General features: G+C 38.8%; 1 protein-coding gene across 1 annotated transcript; it reads left to right on the forward strand.

Moving 5' to 3' along the window:
- Window positions 1-5,480: 5,480 nt before the first annotated feature.
- slc41a1 (solute carrier family 41 member 1) lies at window positions 5,481-26,594 on the forward strand. The gene is made up of 11 exons (XM_057362464.1): window positions 5,481-5,711; window positions 6,795-7,870; window positions 11,332-11,439; window positions 16,994-17,065; window positions 17,362-17,506; window positions 18,887-19,033; window positions 21,430-21,577; window positions 21,810-21,889; window positions 21,995-22,129; window positions 22,301-22,449; window positions 23,240-26,594. The coding sequence occupies exons 2-11, from the start codon at window positions 7,409-7,411 to the stop codon at window positions 23,423-23,425; spliced, it is 1,632 nt and encodes a 543-aa protein (XP_057218447.1). The 5' UTR covers window positions 5,481-5,711; window positions 6,795-7,408; the 3' UTR covers window positions 23,426-26,594.
- The last annotated feature ends 485 nt before the right edge of the window (window positions 26,595-27,079 follow it).

A 27,079-nucleotide genomic window follows, 5' to 3' on the forward strand; every position in this document is an offset into this window, starting at 1 on the left:
TGGCATTTTGCACAGACAAACACTATTTTTTTCTTTTTTTTAGTAAATGTCATTACTGTTTTTGGCATTTAAGTGGCTTTTTAGAATGTGCTGCTGAAAAAAGCCAATTGTATTCATTTTAGTTGTTTGGCTGTATATTAATACTTTGGTATTTTTTTTATGATGAAGCTATATGTGTAGTTGACCAATATACCTTACATGTGTCCTATGTGTGACGTAGCAAAAATGTAGAAAACAAACTGTTAATAATATATTATTTGATATGATTAATATTAATTTTATAAAATAAAGCATAAGAGAGATTTATCTTCACTGTTAGTTTTTCTACATTTTTGCTGTGACAAAAAAAAACGTTTTGTCAACCACAGTATATGTACGTATATATCACTGTAGCACAGTGTAAAATTACGACTTTAAAATAAGGTTGTATTTTTTAACATACTGTAGATGAACTAACAATGAACAATACTTCTACAACACTTTTTAATCTTAGTTCATGATATTTTCAGCATTTACATGAACATGAACAATTGTATTGGCATTAACTAACATTACCAAGGATGAAAAAATGCAAATATTACTAATTTGCTGTTTATCAGTTAATGTTAACTAATGCATTTACGAACGTTACCAAATACAACATTATTTTAAAATATTAGCAACAATTGTAATTGTTGACCTGCTTTAGATATTTGAGGGAAAGAGCTCGCAGGTTGAAGGGCATTTCTGTTTTCTCATCCTACACATTTTATTGCGGTAATGATAAAGGGTCCTGTTAATGCTGATGTAAGACTGAACTTGGTGACCGTAAGGTGAGCATGTGTAACTAAATGTGCTGTCCCGCATCTCTTCAAACCGCAGTGAACTGCAGAAAAAAGGTTAATTCAGCAATTACAAAAGGAACATATCAACTTACTTTGATGTCACATTACAAGAGCCTGAAGCAAAAGCAGGGCATGTCGACAAAGTCAATTTCTAACCATCAAAGACTATCATTTATTGACAGTGATCATGTTACATGAATAGGATTGAATAAAACATTAAATAAGTGCTGGGCATACTCCATTTAGAAAGACATTGTGATCCACAATATAAGTTGTGTGTGTTTGATCTTTCTTTTCTTGTCCACAAAAGTATTTTAAGGTGTATTTATGTGGTTGAAATGAGAATATATGCGTCTCGTTTGATGTTCGTGTCTTGGTGTGTGAAATGCCATCCAGAATAAACAGATATGCTGTAATCTGTAAAATCAATGTTTTTCTGTTCTTCTGCTTCAAAAGAGGATTGTGCAATTTGTGGCATTGGACCTTGCGCCAAGTGTCATGTCAAATGCAAGGTGCATTGACTCTGTTCGAAAAACGAAATCTTTTACGCAATATTTTGGCATGCGTTCAAATTTAGCCATTTGTCAGACGCTTTTCCAGTATATTCCAGGTATGCATTTTATCAGTGCATGCATTTGCTCGGAATCGAACCCCATGACATTGCTGTTAGCGCTACCAGTTGACTTACAGGAACTCCTTAGATAGAAGTGTGCTCGGTGTTCTAGGACTGTCTGTTACACACTTTGGTAGCTGACTGTCCTAATCCATTTTGAATTCCTTAGAGAAAGACAAAAAAACACAAGGAACAGCGCACGGATCTGGCAGAAATATCCAGAGAGCTGCCAGGAGAGAGTGGTTGTCATGATGCTGACAACCATTGCTATGGAGAGATTTGTTTTGTCGGCTCATCTCTGCCACAGCCAGGATTAAAAGCACTGCTGGAAATTGTTGTTGTGATGAGCTGTCGTTTTAGATTTTGGGAGCAGCACAGGGTTTCACATCTTCCTGGGTCAGATGTTAATGCTAGATGGTAATGTTAAGACTTGACAAAAATAAATTATTTTTAATAAGAATACATGGTTAGAGTTCAAGTATAGCCTGCTTTAAAGTATTTTTATGCAAGTGAACCAATATCTGTCATGGCTCTGCTTCCTTAGTCAGGTTTTTCTTGGTCCTGTAGCAGAGCCATGACAAAGTCTTTGGTTATGTGTGGAGAGAAACATATTGTTGTCCGTTTGTCAATAATATACGTTCTCTCCAGTGTCTTGTCATTGGTCCCATTCCTCTCGTTTCCTCGTAATCTTTCCCTGAGTGTTTAATGTCTCACACCTGCCCCATGTCGTTATCCCTCGTTTGTGTTTCCCATAAATACCCTCTTGTTTCTTTGTCTTGTGCTCGTGGATTGTTCGGTGTTACGTTATGTTGGATGGTGTCGTGTTCCTGTGCTCACCCGTGTTCCTGGTCCTTGTCTGTTCGTGTGTTGTGAGTTTTGTGCCTGATATTATTTAAGACGTTTGGTCGTGTCCTTGAGTTTAGTTCTTTGTCTTGTTTTCATTTTGCCCCCTCGTGGGAAGTCTTTTTGTTTTGTGTATATATATATATCCTTAGTTGATTTTCCCCCATCGTGGGTTTTTGTTTTGTCTTGTTCTGTTATAAATAAATATATCTTGTTCAACCCCTTCACTGCCTGCCTGCGCTTGGGTTCTTCTCTCCACGCTCCAGTCTTGTCAAATATCAATGTACTAACTAGTACTATAGAATTGGCCCACTTTTAAGTTTAAAATGTATTTAACTTTCATTACACAACTAGTTTACAATTGTGGTTTTGGTTTACACTGCATCTACAGTATACTACAAGTGAAATAGATATAGTAGTTTACCTGTATTTCAATACACTTTAATGTACACTCCCAGTAGTTTAGTAGTTTTTGCACGGCAAGTACTTTTGGGTTTTCTTTAAGTGAACTTAGCATCATACTGTGCTCATAGTTAGAGTTAGAATTCTATTGTTAGAATGCTTTATTGTACTTATCTCGATTAAAATATTGAGTACAAGCAGGCCAAATATGGGTGGTTGACAAATAAATGTGTGTAAAAGAAATCTCTCTTACGCTATTTTATATTATAAATATTAAATAAAATATTGTTCACATGTCACACCATAGGACACATGTATGGTATATTTGTCAACTACACGTCCCGTATGATTAGACTTTTCTGTATAGGCATACTTAAGTGCACTTCTAATTAAAAGTAGACTTTTTATTTTGTTTAAGGAGTAGGTCACGGGTGATTATGGTTAGATCATTTGGGAGTGACACAAATGATGCAATTTAATTTCTATTCTGTATCAGAGATAGAAGAGCCGCACTGTTTAACTTAATATTTTCTAAAGTAACTTTGTCAGTGCTAGTCACTATTTGTCTTAGTCTATAGGTGAGTCTTATTGTAATTAGTCCATGACCTTTACATTCCATTCAATTGAAGCAGTCTTCAGCCCAGTTCAATAAATTCTCTCCCTGTCGTCTATCAGCTAACGTGGACTTACTGAACTTCACGTGACTGAAACCACACCTTGTTTTTCAGAAGGATTTACTTGTTTAGCTGCATGGTTTAGTTGTCTCATGAGAATGGCATGCGTTGATATCAACAACACTATTCTGTTGATTTTATAATGCTGATTTAGCAGCTAGAATCTCGTTAAAAGCAAATATTACTGCATTTGAGGAATATTTATTTATACATAATTACTTACATTTATAATTCATACACTTACAATTTTGTGTCACATGACCACATATACAAAATCACTTATGATATGTAGCATACCACACATGTTGTTTATCACCAGATAACACAATCTGACTCATAAACAGTAAATAGGTCATGTGTGATTACACGGAAGTCCTTTTTAAGTGTCTTGAAAATAAAATACGCCTGTAAAAAACACCTTGTTTTATTGAAGGGTCAATAAAACAACACGGCCACGTGCAATAGCACAGGACAAAAAGCACGCTTTTATAAAGTGTTTGTTTCTTATCAATCAATTCATAAGGAGACCAGAGTTTTCATTTAAAAAGTGCAAGGCCCCATATTTGATTTCCAATGAACTAATTTCATAATAAGACCCAGTCCTTAAGTTATCTTAAGTTAGCCTTTCAAAAAAAAAGTTTTCAGAGTTTCTTGAGAAAAAACTTAAGATAAACATTCTTAGACTTTGTTGGCACTGTCAGAACTTAATTCAAAGAATCTTTTTCTGCTGAGTCCCAAAGCCGCCTGTAAAACACTACTGAGCACTGGGTGCCAAGGGATCTTGTTAAGGGTCAGTTTAGATCGTGTTGATGCCTTGGGGTGTGAACATGTTTCGGTCCCAGTTGGCCGGCTGAGAGCAGCTTCCCGTCAGCCTGATAACTCTCAGAACAAAGCTTGTGACTTCTCAATACTTTAGCTTTAAATTCCATGTGCTGGAAAAATCTCCATGGATTTTGAGGCAATTAATATTGTTTCCATAAAGCAGGGCTGCTGTTCTTAAAAAGTGACATTTTCTTTCAGCCGTACAAAATAAAGGCTAATAATAAAAACCAGGTTTTAGTATCTCCTGTAGTGTAAAATTTAACTGAAACACTTAAAACCCTTGAAAAAAGACATTTTAAATTATGCTTAATTATCCATAACTAAAGAAATGTTGTAATACCACATGCTGTATATACTTGCAAAACTATATTTTAAATGCTAATAAAGGAATATATTAATAATCACATAATTTACACTACATTGGCACTTCTTTATGAATAAGTGAATAGAAAACACACACAATATAAAGCTATTTTAAGTCAATTGTATTATGTTTGCTGCATAACTCTGTTTATGTCTCGTCATTTAATTTTGAAAACCTTGTACGAAGATTAGTTTATAATAAAAAATGTTTTACAGCTTTCGGAAACGATTTCAGGAAGACAAACTTATTTAATTTCAATGATTCTCCAGAGTGTTAAATGAAAACCAATAAGTGTTCGCACTTATCCCCACACAAAGCGCACGCGGTCCCTACTATAGTGAAGGAGCTTGAATATTAATCACGTTGCGTGACGCTCGGGTCTCCGATTGGCTGTCAAGGAGACGTCGAGCAAGTGCATGCCAGCGCCATTGAGAGAGAGAGAGTTCTGCCAACGGAAGTCCAAAACGCTGGAGCGTCACGTGATTCATGGAGCCTTCAGATAGGTCCAGGAAGTTATGTTTTCTCTTTAAATGCTTTATTTCTTTCTTTTTTTTTCATTAAATGGCTTTCGTCTTTAAATGGGTTAGAAGTTTACCTCAGTTGGTCTGTTTAGTCGCAGCTCCATGTGTAACTAGTAACCATTGCTGTGAAAAAACTGTTCCATTGGAGTCAACGATGTTGACGCGACTCTCTCTATCAATGGCTCTGGCGCATGCTAGTCAGATGGCGAAGGAACGAATCACGACAGGATGACGCCGCCGGAGTCATGAATATGAATTAGCATATTGTAACGTCCCAGAAAGATTCTGAAAGGTTACCAGGCAACGTCAACGTGATACTAATTACATATTCATTAACCAAACCGTAGTCATAGTAGGTTTCGAAAGTGTCTCTCAGTGCTGCGCTGGTGCGTCAGAGTTACCCGCCTAGCGACTTCCTCCTATCATATAGATGCGCAGGATTGAGCGTGTGTGTCAAATGGAACAATGTAACGGATTGGAGTTGACAGCCTCAGCCGAGGGGGTTACTGATTAAACTGGTTTCGAGTCCATAATAACCCTAGGTAAGGGCATGCGAACGAGCATATCAGCATCGGGTTCAGCGCGTGCATGAACTGAAGAGAATGACAGCGGAGCGGCGTTAGAAGATTCCCGTTTCTTCTTTTCAAGGTAACGTTAGGCGCCGAAGATGATTCATTTACCTATATCACACGCATGATATTTGTATGTGTTACTTAGTTTAATATGTGATTTTTTTTGGAAGTGCTTTACGCATATTCACGTAGCCTAATTAAACCATACGCGCTATGTGAGGTCATGATTGGGTCTGTTAAATGTTTAGAACTAATAAAGTTATTTTAGACAATTCACTTAATTTTAAATAAAGGTTATAACTTCACAATAGAACCTTCGAAACTTCAAAAAGCTTTATTCCTCTGATTAATAGAAAAACTTAAATTTGGTGCTTTAAAACACGTGAGCCAATAAATTTTAAATCTTACTCATCCATAATAGTCAACTCATCATATCATATAGGCCTACCATGAATAATGGCTTTGATTAAACAAGGGTTTGTTTGACACGATGTTATCAGAGCCATTTAAAGTACCTTTATCTTTTAAATAACTTTAAATGATTTTGATAAACAAATCAGTACCGTTTTACCCTGATGTAACAGCTAGTTAGTGTTTCTGTTGTTTTTAACTTTGAAACACGTGTAAAATGCGCGGAATAAAGTTTTCTGAAAGAGATAGGCGAAAGGTGTTCATGCGAAGCGTTTTAATTTACGTCGTCCCATACTGGGCTGGATTTGATCGGACTACTAAATAGGGATTTTGTTTCAGTGCGGAGGTAATGAGCAAATTGTTGTTGGCTCGTAAAGTCTTTCCTTTTGCCATGCTGAAAGACGTCTCTGGATGTTGGTTTTCTCTAAATAATCGCGAAGAAAAACTTTTGCATGTTCAAAAGTATTACGTCATAGCCTGTTTTTTTTTTAAGTTTGACGTCATCCGGCAGTAGTTAAAACGTCAGAACTGCCGGGGCATCGTAACGCGCAGAGCCGGTTTTTAAACGTGCGCAAAAGTCGCCGTCTGGTTGAAAGTCTATCTATCTATGTGTCTATCTATGTATATGTATAAAAAACTATTATAGGCTATATAACTATATATCATATACTATATATATCTATGTATATGTATAAAACTATTTATAGCTATGCATATAAACCTATTTATATTGATTTTCCTTTGACAGGTAAAAAGTGACAACTCGACCCTATCAAACTCAGGCATTTCTGTGAGTTGTAACATTACCCTGGCTCCAGAGACCTTTAAATACATTTCAAAAACCAATTTGCCACGTGGTGTAAAGTAAGACGACTCCAGCCCCCCAACTGCCCAGAGCTGGTCGGAAAGTTTAGCCAAGTGCCTTCCAGACACGCAAGAGCTGGACATTCTGTCAAGACCTTCAAAGCCATTTTGTATTTTTTTTATTAGTTTTGAGAATTTGTTTTTTGAGACTCCAGCGCATCAGCCCTGCCGTGAAGAAGAATCCGTCTGGATCTTTTCCCCGCACAGACTAACATGTTGCTTTCTGTTGTTATGACCTAAAAGAAAAACATTTGAATGGAGAACATAATTTGCATGCTACCCAAGTTCAGGCAGGATCTCACTCAAGCCTGGAAACGGGGTGTGCACCTGCCTCTTTTCCTTAACCTGTAGATGCACGGATTCATTTAGTGCCACCTGCCTTCTTTAATGGGATAAATTATCTCCAGAGATCAGGTGCATCTCTGATCTAAACTGAACGAAAGCCTCGGAGCGGATTCATTTTTTCTTAATTGACACCTCACGTGCTAAGGCCTCCGCATGGTACTCTGGTCGAAAGATCAAGACAAACTGTCCGAAATGTCCACCGGGACGGAAAGGATAGAGATGAAGAAGGAAGGGGCGCCGCCAGCGTACCACCACTCCAATGGGTCGGTCCATCCAGTTATCATGCCCGACAACAATGAGGAGGCACCCCAAAACGGGGAGTACGAACTCACGGAGATGACCTCTCTACCGGACCACGATGGTCAGGAGAACGAGCGGCCGGACACGGTGGTCCTCGACTGTCGGGCCAACGCCAAGGGCCAGAGAGAAGAAGACGCGCTCCTGGAGAACGCCAGCCAAAGCAATGAGAGCGATGACACCAGCACGGACCAAAGCCCGGTGCCGCCGGTTCAACTAAAGGAAACATCCTTCTCTATTGGACTCCAGGTTTTGTTCCCTTTCCTGCTGGCAGGGTTTGGGACAGTTGCAGCCGGCATGGTTCTGGACATGGTACAGGTGAGGAAAAATGTCCACCTGCTGTTTAAATGATAGAGTGCGAAATTAAAAACTTTACAGATAACAAGTTATAAGACGTTAAGCAGACTCTCAGTTCTGATAAAAACCTGGGAAATATTCCAGTGTTGTAATATATAAGTAATAAAAAGAAACTTTTTGGGGGTAAAATTATTAGGTCACAAATGTGGTCGCTTATTTAAACTTGGATTTGCTCACTCTTTTTACCTTTAGTATGATGATTCACTTGTTAAAACATAACGTAACATAAAAATCTTCTCTAATACAGATGAAAATTAACAATGTTTTTTACTACAAATGCAACCACAAAACATGTTACTATAGTTAAACCATGGTAATCAACAGATTACAACCATTATTTTGCTGTAGTAATCATAGGTTAACAATGGTGTTTGTAGTACAACTGTACAAATACAAATGCTAATGAAAACATGGCCACCACAATTTTACAATAATAAAATCATAATTCATCTTCCTTATGGTAAAAACTGACATTTCGATTCGGCACATGCATTAATAATAGGCTTAAAAATCAAAAATGTTATAACAGAAGAGTATTTTTCATACTGACAAGAAGCAATCTGTATTTAAAGCATACAATCTTGTGCTTGCGTGTTTGTGATGCCGTTAGTTTTTCAGATGTTGGTACAGTGTTTTCATGCTGTGTGCACTTTCAGGGGTTGTCCCCAACAGCCTGCTGCGGTTGTCATTGAGGAGATGTCATTCTACAAAATTGAGACCTAAAGACATCTCTTCCCTGCAGGTGACAAAATACAGCTGAAAGAGAACGGAAAGAGCCAGGTCGATAGATGGATCCTGTGTGTGTTTTTGTTGAAGGTCTGTTTAGAAAGGACAACTACTAGTTGTATATTTCAGAAAGGTCATTCAGATGAAGTCGGCTTTTTCTGCGCGCCCCGAAAAAGACATTTGTAGTTTGTACCAGTGTGTTTTATCTTAAAGTTAGAAAACATAAACCATTTCGGGGGAAGAGGTGTCAATAAATCATACTGTTCTTGCTGTGATATTCATCCCATGATGCTCATTAACTAAATGCTTTATTGGTCGATGACATTTTCTTCCGAGATAATAATCCGCCTCACAGTAAGCAAGAGTCTTGTGGCCATCGTCATCGCTGTTAAACACGGTAGAAACTCTGTCGTAGATTTCCATGGTGTACATTTCAGAATATATTCAGTGTTTTTCAGGACATGTTTGGTTATGTTTGGCCTTCAGGGTCTGTCAGCTAACTCCAGGTAAATAGTTGTCTTGGTTTAAGTGCAATATACACAAATACTGAGGATGGGCATAGGGACATATTTATTCTTCAAATATTGTGTTGTATGATCAGCCATGGGCCATTCGCCACGTTAGAAACACTCCCTTTAGTCTTACCCAGCGTGGAAACTTGTTTTTCAAGAGGCTTAAGGATTTCGTCTCTGCTGATTTGGAATCCATTGTGCTAGAAGAGCTCTCGTCAGACCAGATCTGAATGCAAGCGAAACGACCAGACAGGAAGCCACAGAAGGTCGACCGCAAGCCGAACGTCATCTCATTCACACAGGAATCCATTTAGACAGACCAGAAGTACCTGTCCTCTGTCACCGTCCATCAGGTCCCTATAGTAACACAGCAAAATCACCAGTGTTAAAAAGGGTCAAATTAACTCTCACAGTGTTTATATAATCCACACTTTGAGAGTGTGGATTATATATACACTGTGAGTGTTAATTTGACCTTTTTAACACTGGCGATGTTACTGTGTATGTGCAAGTTGTCAACTTCCAGACATGTCGGGTTCTTTCCTCACGCGTTTTCCTTATAAGTCACGAGTGCCGATAAACACATTTGCGAGTTCTGCTGAAGACTTCCTGCGGAAAGCCAGCGGTCTTTTATGGTAGGTGAAAATGACTGACGGTTGAAAAACAAAGCAGTTTGGAATCGAGTTGGCAAGCAGTAGGTTAGTGGTTCGTGGTGATCGCAACCGCAGGTGTTAAAGCGCAAGCAGGTCTCTGTAGCACGTCTCAGAATTCCTCTGTGACCTTATATGCCGAGCCTGGGAGACCAAGGTGTTGAAACTGTGTGTTGCCAACCAACATTACACAATCCTGCAATCCGAGCCCCCCCTCCGGTCGCATGCCTGCACTGCTGTGCGTCGAGTTCGCAGAACCCTGGGAGGCACACGGAGGCGCTAGCCAGGACTGCACTGTTCCCTGAAGACAAGATCGACTAGGGCAGGGAGAGAGCGAGAGAGAGAGAGAGAGAGAGAGAGAGAGAGTAGGGGAGGTCCGGTCAAAGGAGACCAAAGACAAAGTGGCAAGGCGCCAGCGCTCTATTGATGTTCGTCCTTTTTTTAAAGTGGCCCCTGAGCTGCCAGAAACTCAAGGGAAAAGAAACGGCCATTAAACGCGCCCGCTGAAAGCTGCATGGCTCGCTCTCTAACCAGTGCTTTGCGACGATTTTTATTGTTTTATGTTTACAATTTTTCTCTATAGTATTTCAAGACGAAGTGTGTCTTTTCTCTGCTTTGTTAAATAGAATCGTAAAATAATTGTTTTCAGGGTCGGACAAGCATAGCTCGGGCTCAAATATACAGTGTAATATTTTCAACTTACAAATGTCTCAGTTTTCTCTGTATCTAGTATCTAAACGTTGAAAAATGACCCATTATCGCTCCATTTACCCCGTCCTCCATGTGCTGATGGGTCTTAGAATTGATTTAGCCCAAAGAATTGATTGAATTGTGCAGCAGTGAGAATGCATCTAAAGATAAGCACTCCTTTTTCGTATCGATCTACGCTGCCTGCTACTGCATTGCATCTAAGGCATTGCAGCCTAATGGAAAAAAAGCACAGGCTGCCAGTTACTAGAGTCATCAACTTCTCAAGCCGTAGCAAAACTGATGCTTCAAAAACTAAAGTTCAAATGTATGCAGGTGTCAGTACTTGCTTGCTTTGGGGATTTTTCTCATGAGAAATTCTGAGAACATGACGACTCAAAGGGATAGTCAGCCAAAAAAAGAATTGCTACTCACCGTCATTTCCACGTCATTCAGTTACCCGCATTGTTCAAAATCTGTATGACTTCCTTTCTTCAGCAGAATACAAAGATATTTCATAGAAAGGTAGTAACATTGGCCTCCATTGTATGGGCACAAAACCACTAAGACATGTCTCAAAAATATCTTCTTTTTGTTCTGAAGAAAGAGTCAGATACAGGTATTGAAACATAAGAGTAGGTAAAGGATGATCGATTTTTCAGAGATAAGATCGCAGCTCTCAGATTCAGAGATCGGTCTTCCGCTCATGATCAAAAGAAAGCGATAGCAACAGGGTCACATTGATGATCCATCATATCAGCCTGATTAAAACATGGCTTACAGACGACATCTAACTTAAGCTTCCCGATGTTTAGTGTAAAGTGAACTCTTATCTCTCTATCCGCAGCATTGGACTGTGTTCACAGAGGTTACTGAGGTCTTCATCCTGGTTCCTGCTCTTCTGGGTCTGAAAGGGAACTTGGAGATGACCCTTGCGTCCAGACTGTCCACCGCGGTAAGTTTTATAGTAAAACACAAAACCACCGCTTTCCAAGTAAATGCACGGTGAATAAAATGACTCGATGATTTTTGGTCATACCACCCATCTCTAAAACCCTCAGACAAAGTTCATATCAGACTTTCACTGGAATCCAATAAATCGCAACGCAATCAGGTGAATGGAGCGTTTTGACCCTGCCGCCCCGAACCTGTTAGATGTAAATCTAGCGCAGAGCTCAACCGCTGACTGGTTTTTCTCAGAGGCCCTGCTAATTATCAGCAGATTAACAGCTGTCGCTTTCTAATGCTCTGACGTGTAAAAGAAGAAAGAATCGGTTTCTTGAATTAGATCCACATGACTACATTTTTCATGATATATTATCTGTGCACATGAAGTGGATTGTCTGTCTTATCTTGGGTCAGTGGCTTTATGGAGAGATTATAAACCTGACCTAATCTTACACTGACCCACTGTAAGACCCTATGAAATGATTTGTCAACTGTTCCTGTACCACAATTTGTAGAGCATTGTGTTAGCAGCGCAAAGGGTTCAGACTCCAGGGAAGAAGGAACACATACTAATAACAACACATACTGTAGCTTAAAATGCACCGTAAGGCCGTGTTCACATTTGACTTCATTTTTGACAAGAAAAAGTTGACAATGGCGCTTTTTTAGTAAAAAGAAAAACGCTCACAGCGCTGTGGTTACAAATAGCAGCCGGCAATGTTGAAAGATAGCATTTGTGCACGGAGGCATCTTAGAGAGACGGGCTTCATAGGCAGCGTGACGCAGAATTCTATTTGAATTATAAACAGAGAGCGTCTTTGCTATAACCACATATTTCACATATCACATATTTAAAAACTACAATACTAATTTCTCGCTAGAAATGCAATCAAAAGTTATTGAAAGTGAAAGTTAAACGTACATTTATACAAAACTATGCTCCAACGGGCGTTTTGGCCACCATTTTATATTTTCGAGCTTGAGCCTTCTCGAGCAATCACGTTGTTATGGAAACGACAGGTCTCTGTCATTCATCAGCTATGAAAAAGGTGCTTGACGTAAGGCCTTTTTTTTCAGAAAAGTTGAACTTTTTTCAAACTCGAAAGACGCTCTGAGCTGCCGCGGGACTTTTTTTGAAAACACGGTTTACTCCATAGGATTATAATGTAAAACAGATGCTAGCAGCTTCAAAAAAGAAGTCAAGTGTGAACATGGCCTTTGTCATTTTAATAGTTTCTGTGTTTAATTTCCTATTTGAAATAGTTTTTTTTTTAACTTATTCGTCTATTTTGGGAATTTAAAGAAGTAGTGTTTCCATATTCTGTTTCACAAAAATATGCTTATAATAAGGATTTATAAATTGAACTGTTGGGTATGATTTTGCTGGAAATGTCAGTTTGACATCATTTGACTTTAACATACAGCTGCAAAAACTTAGGAGACCATGTCAGCAGTGGCGATCCGTGACTCCTCTTCCGGAGAAGCAGTAATGCGAAGTTCGGCAAAACATGTATATAGCCCGTCATGTGTGTGGCGCGTCATTTCAAAATACGTGCCTGCTGCAGACGCGTCGAAAATGTTTTTAATAAAAGAGACGCTCGCATTTGCTAGATACTCACTTAGTCTCATGTGTAATCAGAGTTAAGTGTTAACGCAGTGTCTTCTGAACGCAAGCGTCTCTTTTATCATAAACCCTTTGGACGCGTCTGCAGCAGGCACGTATTTTGACATGACGCGCCACACACATGACGGGCTAAATACATGTTTTGCATGTGATGCACATAGGTTCACGTGAAGCGCTGAACACGTATTTTGAATTCCTGCTTCCCCTGAAGAGGAGGCACCGATCGCCACTGCATTTCAGAGACAATTTTCCTGTTTGTAAAATTAACTATTCATAGGTAAAGTATGTGTTTAGGTAAAATGATTATTTTTGTTCATTTTGTGAACTACAACTTACAATATTTCTCCCAAATTTCTAATAAAAATATTGTTTCGGTGCGGTGCAGTTGCGGTGCAGTGCAGCGATCGTTTACGCATCAAGTCTATTTTTGCTGTACAGCACAGACAAATTTAAAGCGATAGCACACGTATCATGTGCTGTGTCCAAATTCGCATACTATCCGTCTTAAATAGTATTCGAAAATAGAATTAGTATGTCCCAAATCGTAGTATGTCGAAAAGAGTATTCCAAAGATTCCCGGATGGTCCACTACTTCCGCCCGAAATTCAAAGTGCAGAATGATGCACACTCACATTACCCACAACTCACCGTGAGTAGGCGGAGTTTAGTGACGCTCCACTACATTAATAAATTAAATAACTGATGCGTCACTAAATGAATAAATATCATTCTGTCAGGGCCACTGTCGTCAAATATTTAACAGTAGCATATATTTAAGGTTGGCGGAATGAAACATTGACATAGCGGGAGCGCAGCAATACATGTCCCATCCACCTGGGGAACCAGAACAGTTCATGATGCATAACAGGATTAAATTAAACGATCCGAAATGATAACTTTGTTTAAAAATGTACACATCTGGTTTTGGGCAACAATACTCCAAAATACAATATGAAGAGGTTGATAACAAATTAAAGCTGTTACTTGTCCAAAGATCCTTTGTGGCGTTTCACAATTGCTGGAAAGTGACTCATACAGTAGACTCCAGTAATATTAAGTCATTTGTGACTCGCTGTGTTAGTTCTTTTTCCTATTAAATATATATCCCTTAAGCCCCTCATCTACTCGTGACAGCTTGTTTGTCAAAGTGTTACCAGCAATGTGTGCTTGGATCTTGTTTCTCCAGTACAATGCGTTGCACTTAATCCGTGGCAGTTTTATCTAAACCCCAAAAACCAGATTAGACGCTACGTGTCTCCACCTTCTCCCTGTCAGGGTTTCCCTGCGTGTCTGCTTCAGAACGGGGGGCTTTATCGCCTTGCAGCTGTGTCGTGTGCGTAATCTGTCTTGTTTTGCGTAGAATGACCTGCCCTGGGCTTATTACCCTGGACCAACACTTATCAGCGAACGGCAGGTTCAACAACAGAGGTGGCTCCCATTCTGAGCCGGCTCCGTTTTTCCCCTCACGCCGTGTGTGTGAGCGCCACTCACGGCAGGACGCGCTGCGGAAGAATTGCCGTGACCGCTGGAGCGGGGTCACTTTAGTGAGCAGCGGGCAGTTGGCACGGCCTCAAAAGCTCCTTCCTGTGGCCTCATGGAGCCCTTGTGCGCACACACACATGTGATTCTTTCCTGCCTTCTCCTTTATCCTGTTGGGCAGGATATTTCTAATATGGTTGTGTTCATTTGTTGTCATTGTAGTTGGAGCCAAAACAGCAATCAGATGGCCGGAAAACGAATGAAATTGATGCTTTTTTCGTTCTTGTGAACAGAACAGACTAACATTGTTTGCATGCATAAGCACCTATTGGGATTTGAAGGGAACATCTCTTGGATAGGAAAGCGACACTTTTTCTATTGCTCCTACTATACTGGGTTTTTGGATTAGAGCAAACCTCTAACTATAGTAAATTTAGACATTAAACGTATATTTTTACATGGACTTACCTTGAACACTTATCTAGAGACCAACAGCCAGATGATGCAAAAAGTTAATGCAGAAATCTGCAATCGGTTTCCAGAAATATTATTTTTGATGGACTTCAGCCCATGTAAAGATAAGTATGTACAGTTCAATTCAATTATGATTGTTCAACGATTAATCGCATCCAAAAAAAAGACATAATATATGTCTGTGCACTGTGCATATTTATTTTGTATTTATAAACACATACGTATATTAAGGAAATATTTGCATAATATATATAATAATTATATATATATGAAGACTTTGGTTCCAAAATGAGTTAACTAGTTTTTACAATTTTTCAAAAATCATGTTTTTTATTATGTTATCATGTTTTTATTGTGTTAGTTAGCTGTATTTTTTTAGTTATTCTCTCTTAAATCAAAACAAACTAACTGCAGTTTGATTGATATTAATTGGAAGGCACAATAAAAAAACATGATTATCTCATTTTGGAACCAAACTCTTCATATATATAATATACATACTGTATACTTATATACCGTATATATATATAATATAAAAATGTATACATCTATAAATAAACATGTATTCCTTTTTATATACTTTTTGAATATTTTGCATTTGTAAACACAAACATGTATGTGTTTGTATTTACAAATGCAAAATTAATATGCAGTATGCAAACATGCATCATGTAAACACAATATAATTTATGCGCGATTATTCGTTGAGTAACCCTAAATTTAATTCAATAAAATGTAATTAAAGTACATTAAACATGTACTTTTAAAAACTTGCAATTGTAGGTTTAAACAGAGATGGCAATAGAGAGGCAAAAGGAATGGATTGAATTTAAGGGGTTTGTTGCAGGTGTACAAAAAATATCTTTCAGATTCGAGGCTGGAATCTTTTGACTTTGTCCAGTAAGCAACCATCCAATAACCCTCAGCAGCTCCGATCACCTTAGCAACCATATAGCAACGCCTTGGCAACCACCCACGAAGCATGGCATTGTCTCTTGCATGGGAAAGTAGCACTCACATTTTTTTCCAGCAACTAAAAATCTAGTTCATTCATGCAGAGACGTGTAATTCAGTTTTTTTTGAAGAAGTTAAGCGGCGGAGTTCACAGGAAGCTCAGAAGTACTACAACTCTTTTGAAACATAGTGAAAGACTGCAGCGAGGTGGACTGAATTTCTAAGCGGGACCGCTGGGCCCGTCAGCCTTCGCGAGATGCATTCTGCCCACGCACTCCGGCTATTCTACTTCCTGTCTCATTCAGGAAAAGCCCTGGTTCCTTTACATGGCGGTGTTTAACGCAGCTGAATTGTTTCTTGAAGTTGCATTGCCAGCTTTTGGGAGTGCATATGTTTGACCAAACCCCAGTTGTTTTATTAGTGTCTTTAGTTGGGACACAAAGACTGTGTTGTTTAAAGGCAGGTAACGTCGACCCGGCCGAGCGGGTCCAGGTCAGGCAGGGCCTCGAACAAGACCCAGAGCCTCTCTGTAGAGCCGGAAGAGATGAGATAAGTAGCGAGAGCAAGATGAGATGCATCTGTCCAGCTCATCAAACGCTCTTTTGTCTTGTGAACTGACCGCTGCTTGTTCTGCTGGAAGCTCGGCCCACAGGCACCTCTCCAACACTGCCAGCAATATACAGTACATAGATTGTGTTTCATTGTTTTATTCTCAGGGTAAAACGACGGGGCCATGGTTGTCTTGTATCAACTGTATGATTTTCTTCTGTGGAACACAAAAGAAGATATTTTGAGAAATGTCGCAGTGGTTTTGTGTCTATACAATGGAAGCCAATGGGGTCGATGTTGTTTGTTTACATTCTTTAAAATATCTTCTTTTGTGTTCTGCAGAAAGTCATGTCATAGAGTACATGTATTTTTACTTTATTTTTGAATCTCCAAAGCCACAGCAGTGATGTGAATGTGCGTAAAGTGAGTAAATTGTGGTCGTAAATGGATTTCCTGTGTTCTCTCTTCTCCCCCCCACCAGGCTAATATTGGACAAATGGATTCGGCAAAGGACATGTGGAAAATGATCATGGGAAACCTCGCACTTATTCAGGTTGGACACATTCTTCAATCGTCAATCCTGTTATTGAAGCATCCCCGTCTTTTTTAAATCAAGTGGCGGAGCTTTGTCTTTTCCACATTGCATGCTAGAGCGAACCATTATGTAAGAATTAGACGGACGTTTTCTTGGACATTACCCCAAATCCAGTAATGGCATGTGTACACTGATGATAAAAGAGAACAAAGTAAACGTGACATGAACAGGACGGAAGACTTTGAACTGGCTGTTGGATGATGGTTATAGAGACGGAGGTGTGTGAGGTTCACGGTGACCCTCTCTGCCCTCAGGTTCAGGCCACTGTGGTGGGCTTCCTGGCGTCCATCGCCGCTGTCATTTTTGGCTGGATTCCAGAGGGCAACTTTAAGATAGGGCACGCCATCCTGCTCTGTGCCAGCAGCGTGGCCACCGCGTTCATCGCTTCTCTTCTGCTAGGTGAGAGGGGCTCAAACGACACCATATGTGGACTAATGTGTTGTATGGAAACACTTGTTTAAAAAAGATATGTTTATAAATATTCAAAAAATATATTTAAAAAAAATAAAGCTATTATATTTTGGGGGAAAATGTCAAAACATTGCAACACGATGTGCTAAACATGTCATATGTATTTTTTTGATCTATAGCTGAAATCCATAACTTTGTTTGATAAAAAATCACAAATCTGTTCATTTGCAAGTACTTATAAAAACGGTCTCCTTGCTTTATAATAATGATTTATAAGTTGAACTATGCTGTACGACTTCATGAGAAATGTCAGTTTGATGTTATTTGAACCCGTAAGGTAACCTGCAATTTAATATTTCAAACAGAGATGGCGATAGAGAGGCGAACAAAAACCCCAAATCTGTTTTATCAATAACTCTGAAAAAATACATTTCTTATTTAGTATTCTTGAGTCACGATACATTTACTTAAGAAGCAAAATTACTTTGGATGTAAAATCTTGTTTTCTGAAAAAAAGGGTTTGAAAATTTAATTTGATTCAGTTTTCAATTTACTTCAGCTTCATTCATTTTTCTTATCGGATTGGCAGATATTCGCTTAATTTTTTTTTTTTTTTTTAGAAAAAACGTCATTTTGCTTCTCAAGTAAATGTATCTTGATTTAACAATTTTTTGATGTAACAATTTTTACAGGGATGGTTCATCCGCAAATGAGGATACTGTTATTGTTTTTGTTTTTTCTTCAGTTGTGGCTTTACTAAAACCTTTACAAAATCTTATTAATAACAGCACAAACAAAATCTTACTTAAAATTTTCGTCTTGTTTTTCAGTACAAATATCTAAGAAAACTTAATTCAAGATAGTTTTACTTGAAAAGCAAAATGACTACAGATATAAAGTTTTCAAAATTAAGTGAGTTTATATCTGCTTGAAAAAATATGTTTATTCAAGTTTCAACTAACTTCAGTAAACTTAATTCAGGTTTATTGTTCTTATCTGATTGGCAGATATTCACTATATTTTTGAGTCATTTTGCTAGATTTTAATTTTTCGATATTTGAAAACAAGACAAAAACACCAAGTTAAAAATATATTTTTGCAGTAAACTTAGGATAAAACATTATCACAGCTTTTTCACAGCTTAAGAAAACTCTTTACGTGCTAGCTAATGATGAAAACCACCTAATGCTTTATTGAACCTGGGAACATTTATTTCAACACTAGAGTTGCAAGTATAACCTCCAAACAGGAGGTAGCAAAGTCTAAATAATGCCTGCTCTTTATTGTTTGTGACTGACGCAAGATCCTGTGTTCATTCTGCCATTTCAACACTAATACGGCAAATCTTTCCTCTGGCGTTCCGTCCAGGTCTTATCATGATCGGGGTTATCATCGCGTCCAGGAAGGTGGGCATCAATCCAGACAACGTGGCTACCCCCATTGCAGCCAGTTTGGGTGATCTGATCACGCTGACATTGTTGGCTGGCATTAGCACAGGACTCTATAAAGAACTGGGTAAGTGAAGACCCCAGACATGTGCTTCATTTCCAGTTCGGTGTTTACTATTAAAGCATTTTGTGACTCAAAAGAGGGATCTGGTAGTATACGTAGTATAACAGTGTGTAATGTATAAACTACCACTGTTTACTATATTGTATATTATGACTACTGGGAGTTCCGCTTAGATGTCGAAGATAAAGGTCACAGCCATAAACTCATAAAGATGAACTAACACAATCTATGTAAACATACACACTTCCTATTACCTTTTTGATCTCGCAGAACTGTTTAAACCGTATTACTCTTTACACACACCTTTATTTGGAAGATAGGTTTACAATTACTCTACATGAAGTCTTTATATAGTGTTTTATAACATCCTGTTTATGTTTCTTCTTCTGTTGAAGAAAAGCCAGAATGTTAAAATCTTAGTCACTGTTCACTCTTATGTATTTATTCATACAATGAAAGTGAATGGAGACTGAGATTGTCGGTCACTAACATTCTACCCAACGTCTCCCTTTCCCTCGAAAAACAGTCATGCAGCTTTGGATAAACACAAGGATGAGTAAGAGTTCTCGGTGAACTATTTCTTGTAAAAGTCCCGATGGTAACTTGTCATGATGGTGTTGACCTTTTGTCCCGGTGAGCGTTATCATGTGATGTCTGTTTACCTTTGAATTTAGGAGTAATGCATTTGATCAGATTCCCCTGACTCGCCGTGCTGAGTCACGTATCCGAGAGCATGTTGAGGCTTGTGTGTACCACTTTCTGCGCTTCTTTGCTGAACTAAGGCCCGATTCACATTTGAGTCTAAAAACGCGAGCCACGCTGCTTTCTCTCTTCAAATGACCTGCGGTGCACGCGCGAGGGCTGTGCAAAATTCTGAATTTAATTCAATTAAATGAATTCATTTGAATTGCAATTCAGCTTCCTGTTTGCAATCTCAATTGTAATTCAAATTCAAGAATTGAATTGGAATTTAGGGGTCATTCTACACCGCATGCGTGTCGCGACCGTGTCGCCCCCTATTTGCGAGCGCCTGCCGCGCGTCTACATTTAAAATAACGAATATGTGCGTAGAAAAAACGCGAAATGTGAATCGGGCCTAACGGTGTTTTCCATCTTAGGGTGCTTGTTTCTTATTGGCTGTCCATTTGAGTACGTTTACACGATGAAAAACGGAAAAGTTTTCCTTTGCTTTTTAAAGTTTCACGTACACACGATCAAAACGAGCTGCATTTACATGGATCCGGGAAAACGAATAAAAATGCTGTATTATGCATGCCAGGCCAGTGGATGGCGATGTTGCGCTGTAAAGAAACACTAAGTGCCTGCGCGCATACACATACCCTAGCTGTGTCTGAAATCGCCCCCCATCTCCTATATAGTGCACTATATCGGGTGTCCGCCATTTTGTAGTGTTGTCCGAATTCTGAGTAAACAACTCGTTCCCTACATTTCGTTTCGGCAATCATTTGTTTTGTTTTCTTTATTAAAAACCAACACAATAAAGGTGATAAATAATGTAAAAATGAACTTTACCATTTTACAAAACAATCCATAAACCCACACAGGTGTAATATAAGCATTATGACATTTTCATTCACTTGTTCCCCATATGGTGGACTATTTAGCATTCGCTATATAGGGAAGAGTGAATGAGTGAACAAGTGAGCGAATTCAGACGCAGCTCCTGTTTTAAGCTAAAAACGCTTTTAATACACTTTGTCGGTGTGTATAGAGTTTTTTTATATAAAATACTATGTGTCCGCTAGTTGAAGTGTTGCAGTAAATTTACTTTTTGCTGGAGAAATAATAACAATTATGTCACGCAGCACAAACATGCCTACAGACTGAACGCCAATACGCGTATGACATCATCGTTTTTAGAAAACGCCGCCTCAGAGTTTACGATAACGCTGTCGTTTTCAAAAACGTGCACTTTGAGATCCGTTTTCAAAAGTTTGCGTTTTGGGTACCCCAAAACGCCGTTGTGATGTAAATGAACAGCCAAAACGCTCAAAATGTTTTCCGTTTTGTAGTTGAAAACGGTCTCGTGTAAACGGCCTCCTAGACTCCAAAATCCACCCCTTTACGTCATTTGTCACATAGTGTACTTAGCCCTTGCAGTCTCTCCCTAAGTACACACTTTGCTGACCTTTAATTCCAGAATGGCAGGTCTTTGAGGTTCTAGTTGTCAGTATATTCTTAAATGTGAGATGTTACCCGTAACGAGGATACGAATATGAGAAGAAAATAATTGCATGTTTACGTTTTTTGTTTTTCCAAACCCTCTCAATGTAAAACATTGGTGTTAATGTGCTTAAAATACCAGATAGGACCTAGTGTTGATAATTGTTGTGTTTTCTTAACTAACATAACCATCTGAACTCTCTCTTTCTTGACAGAATACAACGACTATGCCAACCCGATGGTTTGTGCCTTCTTCGTTGCCCTGACGCCCATTTGGGTCCTCATCGCCCGGCGAATACCTTCCACGCGGGAAGTGCTGTACTCGGGATGGGAGCCTGTCATTATCGCCATGGCGATCAGCAGGTAACCGAACACTGATTATGATAAAGATGCTCCTGCTGAATGTGACCCATCCATCATACTGTATGTACTCCAAAACTTGGGGAACTGCCTTGCTGCCCATAGCCTACAAAGGCAGCTTTCTAATAAGTCATCATGGAATGCTCCATATAGGCAATAACTTCCCAGCATTCCACATTTAAGATTATGATGTTAGCGTGTTGCTATATTTATATCTTTGTTTGTTTTGAAACAGTGTCGGTGGCCTCATTCTGGATAAGACCGTGTCCAACCCGAACTTCGCCGGTATGGCGGTTTTCACTCCAGTAATCAATGGTGAGTCTCTCGGCAGTGTTTTTGTATACTGTTCTCAGTAGTCCACACTAGAATGTACCAAAAAAAACTGGTTTGCACCATTTAATCTTGTTTGTTTTGCTTCAGGTGTGGGTGGAAATCTAGCGGCGGTACAAGCCAGTCGAATCTCGACCTACCTGCACATGAACGCCCTGCCCATAGCGGAGCCCAACCCTACTCCACGTAAATGTCCAACGCCATGGAGCACATTCTTCGGGTCAGGTAAATGAAAACAAATAGATCTCTGGGTAAATATGCTCTGAACATCAGCTCTATTATTAGCAATGATGTCAGTTTTATTGATAGTAGCGTATTTGGCTGTATTGTGTCAGTCATGCTTCTATGACAACACTTACTCTGACACGCCTGGATGCTGTGTGTGTTTTCTATCAGGTGTCAATTCGCGATCCGCCCGAGTGCTTTTCCTATTGGTCGCTCCCGGTCACATGGTCTTCCTGTACACCATTAACTCTATGCAGGGTGGACACACCACTCTCACCTACGTCTTCATCGCATTTTACCTGGCTGCAGCTCTGCTTCAGGTATAGATGAGCATCTCTGTCTTGTGTCGTTGAAAAAAAGCAGAGAAATGTCATGATATCAGATTTTCACTGCACGATTACCAAGGAAGAATTCACAATGTTCAAGATATTATCGTGATATTTATTGGATATCAGTTAAATGATCGCCTTTAATTCTATGTTCTTTTTTGGTCAATAAATCACAGGAGACGGAGACCATTGTGTATTTTAATGCATTCTTTTAAATGGTTGCTGAATTATTTATGATATTATCACATGGGTAGTATTAACATGAAATCATTAATCGTGGTTATTTGCCACTACTTTTTTTATTTGTTGAATTTTTATTTTTAGCCTATTTTAGGACCAGATTATTTCAAGACACACATTTAAATTCACAATTTTGTTGACATCATCTGTTGTGAGCGTTACCATGTCTTAGTTATTCATCTCTTTTGCATCTCCTCGTAAAATAAAGCCACATACCCATCAGAAAGACAGATCACACTTGAGATCTATGTTATATCTCCATTATTTCTCTTAGACGTCAATTCAATTCAATAGAAAGGAAATCTTTTGCTTAAGCAAATATTTCTACAGAGCTTTGAGTTTCAGAAGAGATCTCAACAATGTCACAAATTGAGGTCAGATTTGTCAAAAATCTATATTACTGATAATCTCTCATCAAATGGACCCAAATCCAGATTATTTTACCTCTACAATCTACATTCAAAATTGGTTTCTTATTTCTTCATTTCTTATTAAAGAGCAATCTGATCAAATCGTCCTCATCCTCTTTCTCTCTATCTAGGTGATAATTCTGCTCTACCTGGCAGACTGGATGGTGAACTGGATGTGGCGTCGAGGGATGGATCCAGACAACTTCTCCATTCCCTACCTGACCGCTCTGGGAGACCTGCTGGGTACAGGCTTCCTGGCCCTGTGCTTCCACATCCTGTGGCTACTTGGAGATCGGGACACAGATGTGGGGGATTAATCCACGCCGCTTCCCTTTGACTCTGTCCGAGCGACACACACGTCTTTATTTATAATGCCACGTAGAGAAATAATATCTATATTGTTATGGCTACAGTGGCTACCATGATTACATTGATGCTTTAGAATTGAGCTGTAATTATGTCGTTTTTTTAGCCACCGGGTGAACACGGATCCTCATTATTTTTCAATGGGGATGTTCGGCTCGATTTATAGCCAGCATGTAAAACCGACCTAAACTTGAAATGTGTCATGAGAGGCAAAAAAACAAACGAACACAGAATGCTTAATCACCAAGTGCTCTAAAATGATCAAGTAATATAAAATGAAACGCATTTAATGCGTTTTGTTAACTAAAGACAAAAAACACCGGACCATCACAGAGTGACCTAAACATCTTTTTCATGCTCGAGGTTTGTTTTTCTCCTTTAAGGGTTTAGATCCTCCAGACTTGACGTGGCGGTTCATGTCCACAATGGAGCGAAGTCAGGTCACCTCCGTCTTAGTAAATTACCAGACGCAAGCTGAACGGGGACCTTTTTGCGATAAAACGCTGCATGTACAGTAGAGTTCAGTACTGTAATATGAAATAGTGATCACCCTGTATGTTCAACACATAATGCTGCTTTTCCAGGATCTAAATTCGCTTCTGTAGTTTCGTTTGGGCTCACAAAGAGACAACGACCAAAAGAGAACTTCATTATTTTCCCTGAAATCCTCGACTTGTGTAATGCGTTGAGAAGGTCTTGGCTTGTTTACTCTCGATAAAGTATCAAACTTTGTTTCCGTCGCGTAGGTACAGTACGTTTCCGACATGTCCACAACAGTTTCGCCCAATCAAGAGACTTCTGGGTCAGAAAGATTGTTTTAAGCTTCTCAAGTCCACATTCAAGCTTCGAAATCTCTTCCGCGGGTTTACAGGGCAAGAAAGGTTGACGCATTTGTTGTAAACTGAGATGGCTTTTATATACAAATGATAGTTTATAAATGCTGTGCCAGTTTGAACGGATATCCAACTGAGTGTACTGCGTTTTAAAGTCAACACGAAATCAACGTTTCTTCCATACATCTTCCGGTAGCGAAAACATCCTTCTCGCTTTTAAACCTCTCTGGCAAGTCGGTTCAAGTGCTTGCCATAATAAAATCCCAGCCAGCTATTTCTTGTCATGCAGATACAACTGCTGCTTCAACCCAAACCACAAAACAATTATTTTAAATATTGTAATTCATGTTTTTAAGTTCATCCAGACAATAGACATGCTTCCTAGAATAAACAAAACGTCTCTTGTCTGCCTTCAAACACCAGACTTTTATACACTTCACTTTTCACGAATGAATATTTTTCTCATTGAATTCAGAAACATGGACCATTATTAAAGTTAAATGGCTTGTGAAAGGCATGCCATGTTTATTCGAAGAGTTTCACGAACTTCAACCTGCTTAAAGGGCTTCAACAACTTTTTCAAGACGACTTCAAATTGATTTCAAATAAAAAGCAAAAAGGTTTCGATTTACTGTAGTAAACCTGTAGTAACACAGTCACAGCGTCAAAGGTTTTCCATGAGAATTGGTTAACCTATAACGCAATGAAAGAAAACACTTTCTTTCTTTCTTTTTATATCAAGACATCATTTTCTTAAAACAATTTGCAAGAACACTTGTTTTTAAGGGCTATTTTACCACCGCATGATTGTAATGTTTTTTAACTCTGAATGTGATTCGAAGCCTTGCTCGTTTCTCAAATCCCCTTTTATACTGGTTGAGGAGGAAGATGGTTTTATTCGAATGCGTCTTAAGAAACACTTGAAATAGCTAACAGGATGGCTAGAAGCTAATCCGTACCTCGGTACTCAACCATAAACAAAAACATCTCTAACTAGTAGTTTGCCAGACCGTTAACATGTTCATTTCAACGACTGCCTTATAAGAGCAACCGACCTCCAACAATGTGTAACGTTAGCCTTACGTTATTTAAGGGCTGTAGAGAAACGTCGCTCCGTTTGTTGGTGTCTCACGCATCATATGTCTTAAAAACAGAGACACTTTGACTGATGTCTACCATGGGGCCGGGCACAAAGCATAATGAATGCATCATTTATAACCACATCTTTCGCATATTCCCAATGCATGTTTTACTGTAATTTGTTAAACATTGATTTGTCTGCTCAGAAATGTCTGTTTTAGTGTTTAAAGATGAGATTTAAGGCCACGGTTTGTGTCGTGGCAGATGAAATAGATCACTGTGCACAAGATGTACTGTAATGTCATGAGTTGCCACTGAGGTCACGTGCGCTGTGCCGCATACATAGAAACTTGATGCCACATTTATGCATTCAACATCCTAAATCTTACAGCGTACCATGACAGCTCTCTATAGTTGTGAATATTTCTTCAGGGGACGGGAGGCTTTGTTTATTTATTTCTATAGATGTGACAAAGCTATTTGTACATAATATATTTATTCTATAATGAGTTGTTTATTTTTCATTTTGTTCTGTGTTTCCGTTATGTTTTTTTTCTTCTTTGCATTGGACCAGTAGAGATGTTTACTGTACATTTGTCAGTAATTGTTTTTTTTCTTTTGTAAACTTTAACAATATATCAAAGTTCGGTGCCTAATATCCAGCAAAACCTCACAATCAATTTGGTTCATTGAATTGAGCATAATCTGCCTTAACAAATCACACGCAAGGCTCGACACGTAGATGTTGTAGGATCTCCGATTTGTGTGTGTGGTTTCTTCTTGTTTTGTATGTGGGCTTTTTTTAAGTATTGATGTTGAGTAAATCGTCCCGTCTGCTGTGTTCCAGCAGGAAAGATATATATCGGTGGTATATAGTTATCCAAAGCATGACCACTGAACATCCCATAAAATCAATTTATACAATAATGAATATTTGCTTGTGGGTTGTCTAATATGTCATACCTTTACGAAGATAGAACAAATTAATCTGTCATTTTAATTTACTACAAGTACACTTACCCTGAAAGCAAAACTATACATATCAGCCCCTATATGATCAGAACACCCAAAAAGAACATCTGAGATCAGTTTGTCTGGTTATGTTTTCATTTCTATATCACCATCTTCTGCCCCAGCTGCTTCAATCTGATACTGTCAAGGGGAATTAACCGAGGTACTTGTAAATTGCTGGAAATAAAAATATAAGATTGATTTCGTACCCGCAGTGTGCTTTCCTTCATTGACACTATCATCAAGGACAACAGATGCAGGTTATACATGAAAAACTCCTAATGGCCTTGCATCTGGAATGTTCTCACAGTGAATTTGCTCGATTATCAGACAGAGTCACATGTTTATTAATCATAAAAGAGGAGTGAAGTGGAATCTCCATCCTCACGCCTCAGAGGATTTATTTCCAGCATGACCGATGCTCAGCCGGATTGAAAGGAATAATGGGGATTGACATAGATATCGGTGTAGGCCTACGTGAAGAAAATGAGGACCGAGTTTGGAAGTGGATGGAGGAACTTATTTTAGGATGCGCTTAAGGATTTGTTGAACGCTGACAAACTTAATTAAAACAGATTTAAGAGTTTTTGTTTTTCTCAAACTTTCTTTGAAGAACCAAAAACAGACACAAATGAGTCAAATGTCGATATAAAAGTACATGGCTGGATAGTTCTTTTGATC

Source organism: Triplophysa rosa, linkage group LG20, assembly GCF_024868665.1.
Source record: "Triplophysa rosa linkage group LG20, Trosa_1v2, whole genome shotgun sequence".
Taxonomy (NCBI): Eukaryota; Metazoa; Chordata; class Actinopteri; order Cypriniformes; family Nemacheilidae; genus Triplophysa; species Triplophysa rosa.

What these genes read in the sequence shown, in the direction of transcription:
- slc41a1 (XM_057362464.1), top strand. Translation starts at nt 7,409, where the DNA reads ATGGTACTCTGGTCGAAAGATCAAGACAAACTGTCCGAAATGTCCACC. An exon ending in CATCGCTTCTCTTCTGCTAG is followed by an intron (nt 17,507 to 18,886) that starts GTGAGAGGGGCT and finishes CGTTCCGTCCAG; the next exon opens with GTCTTATCATGATCGGGGTT. An exon ending in AGGACTCTATAAAGAACTGG is followed by an intron (nt 19,034 to 21,429) that starts GTAAGTGAAGAC and finishes CTTTCTTGACAG; the next exon opens with AATACAACGACTATGCCAAC.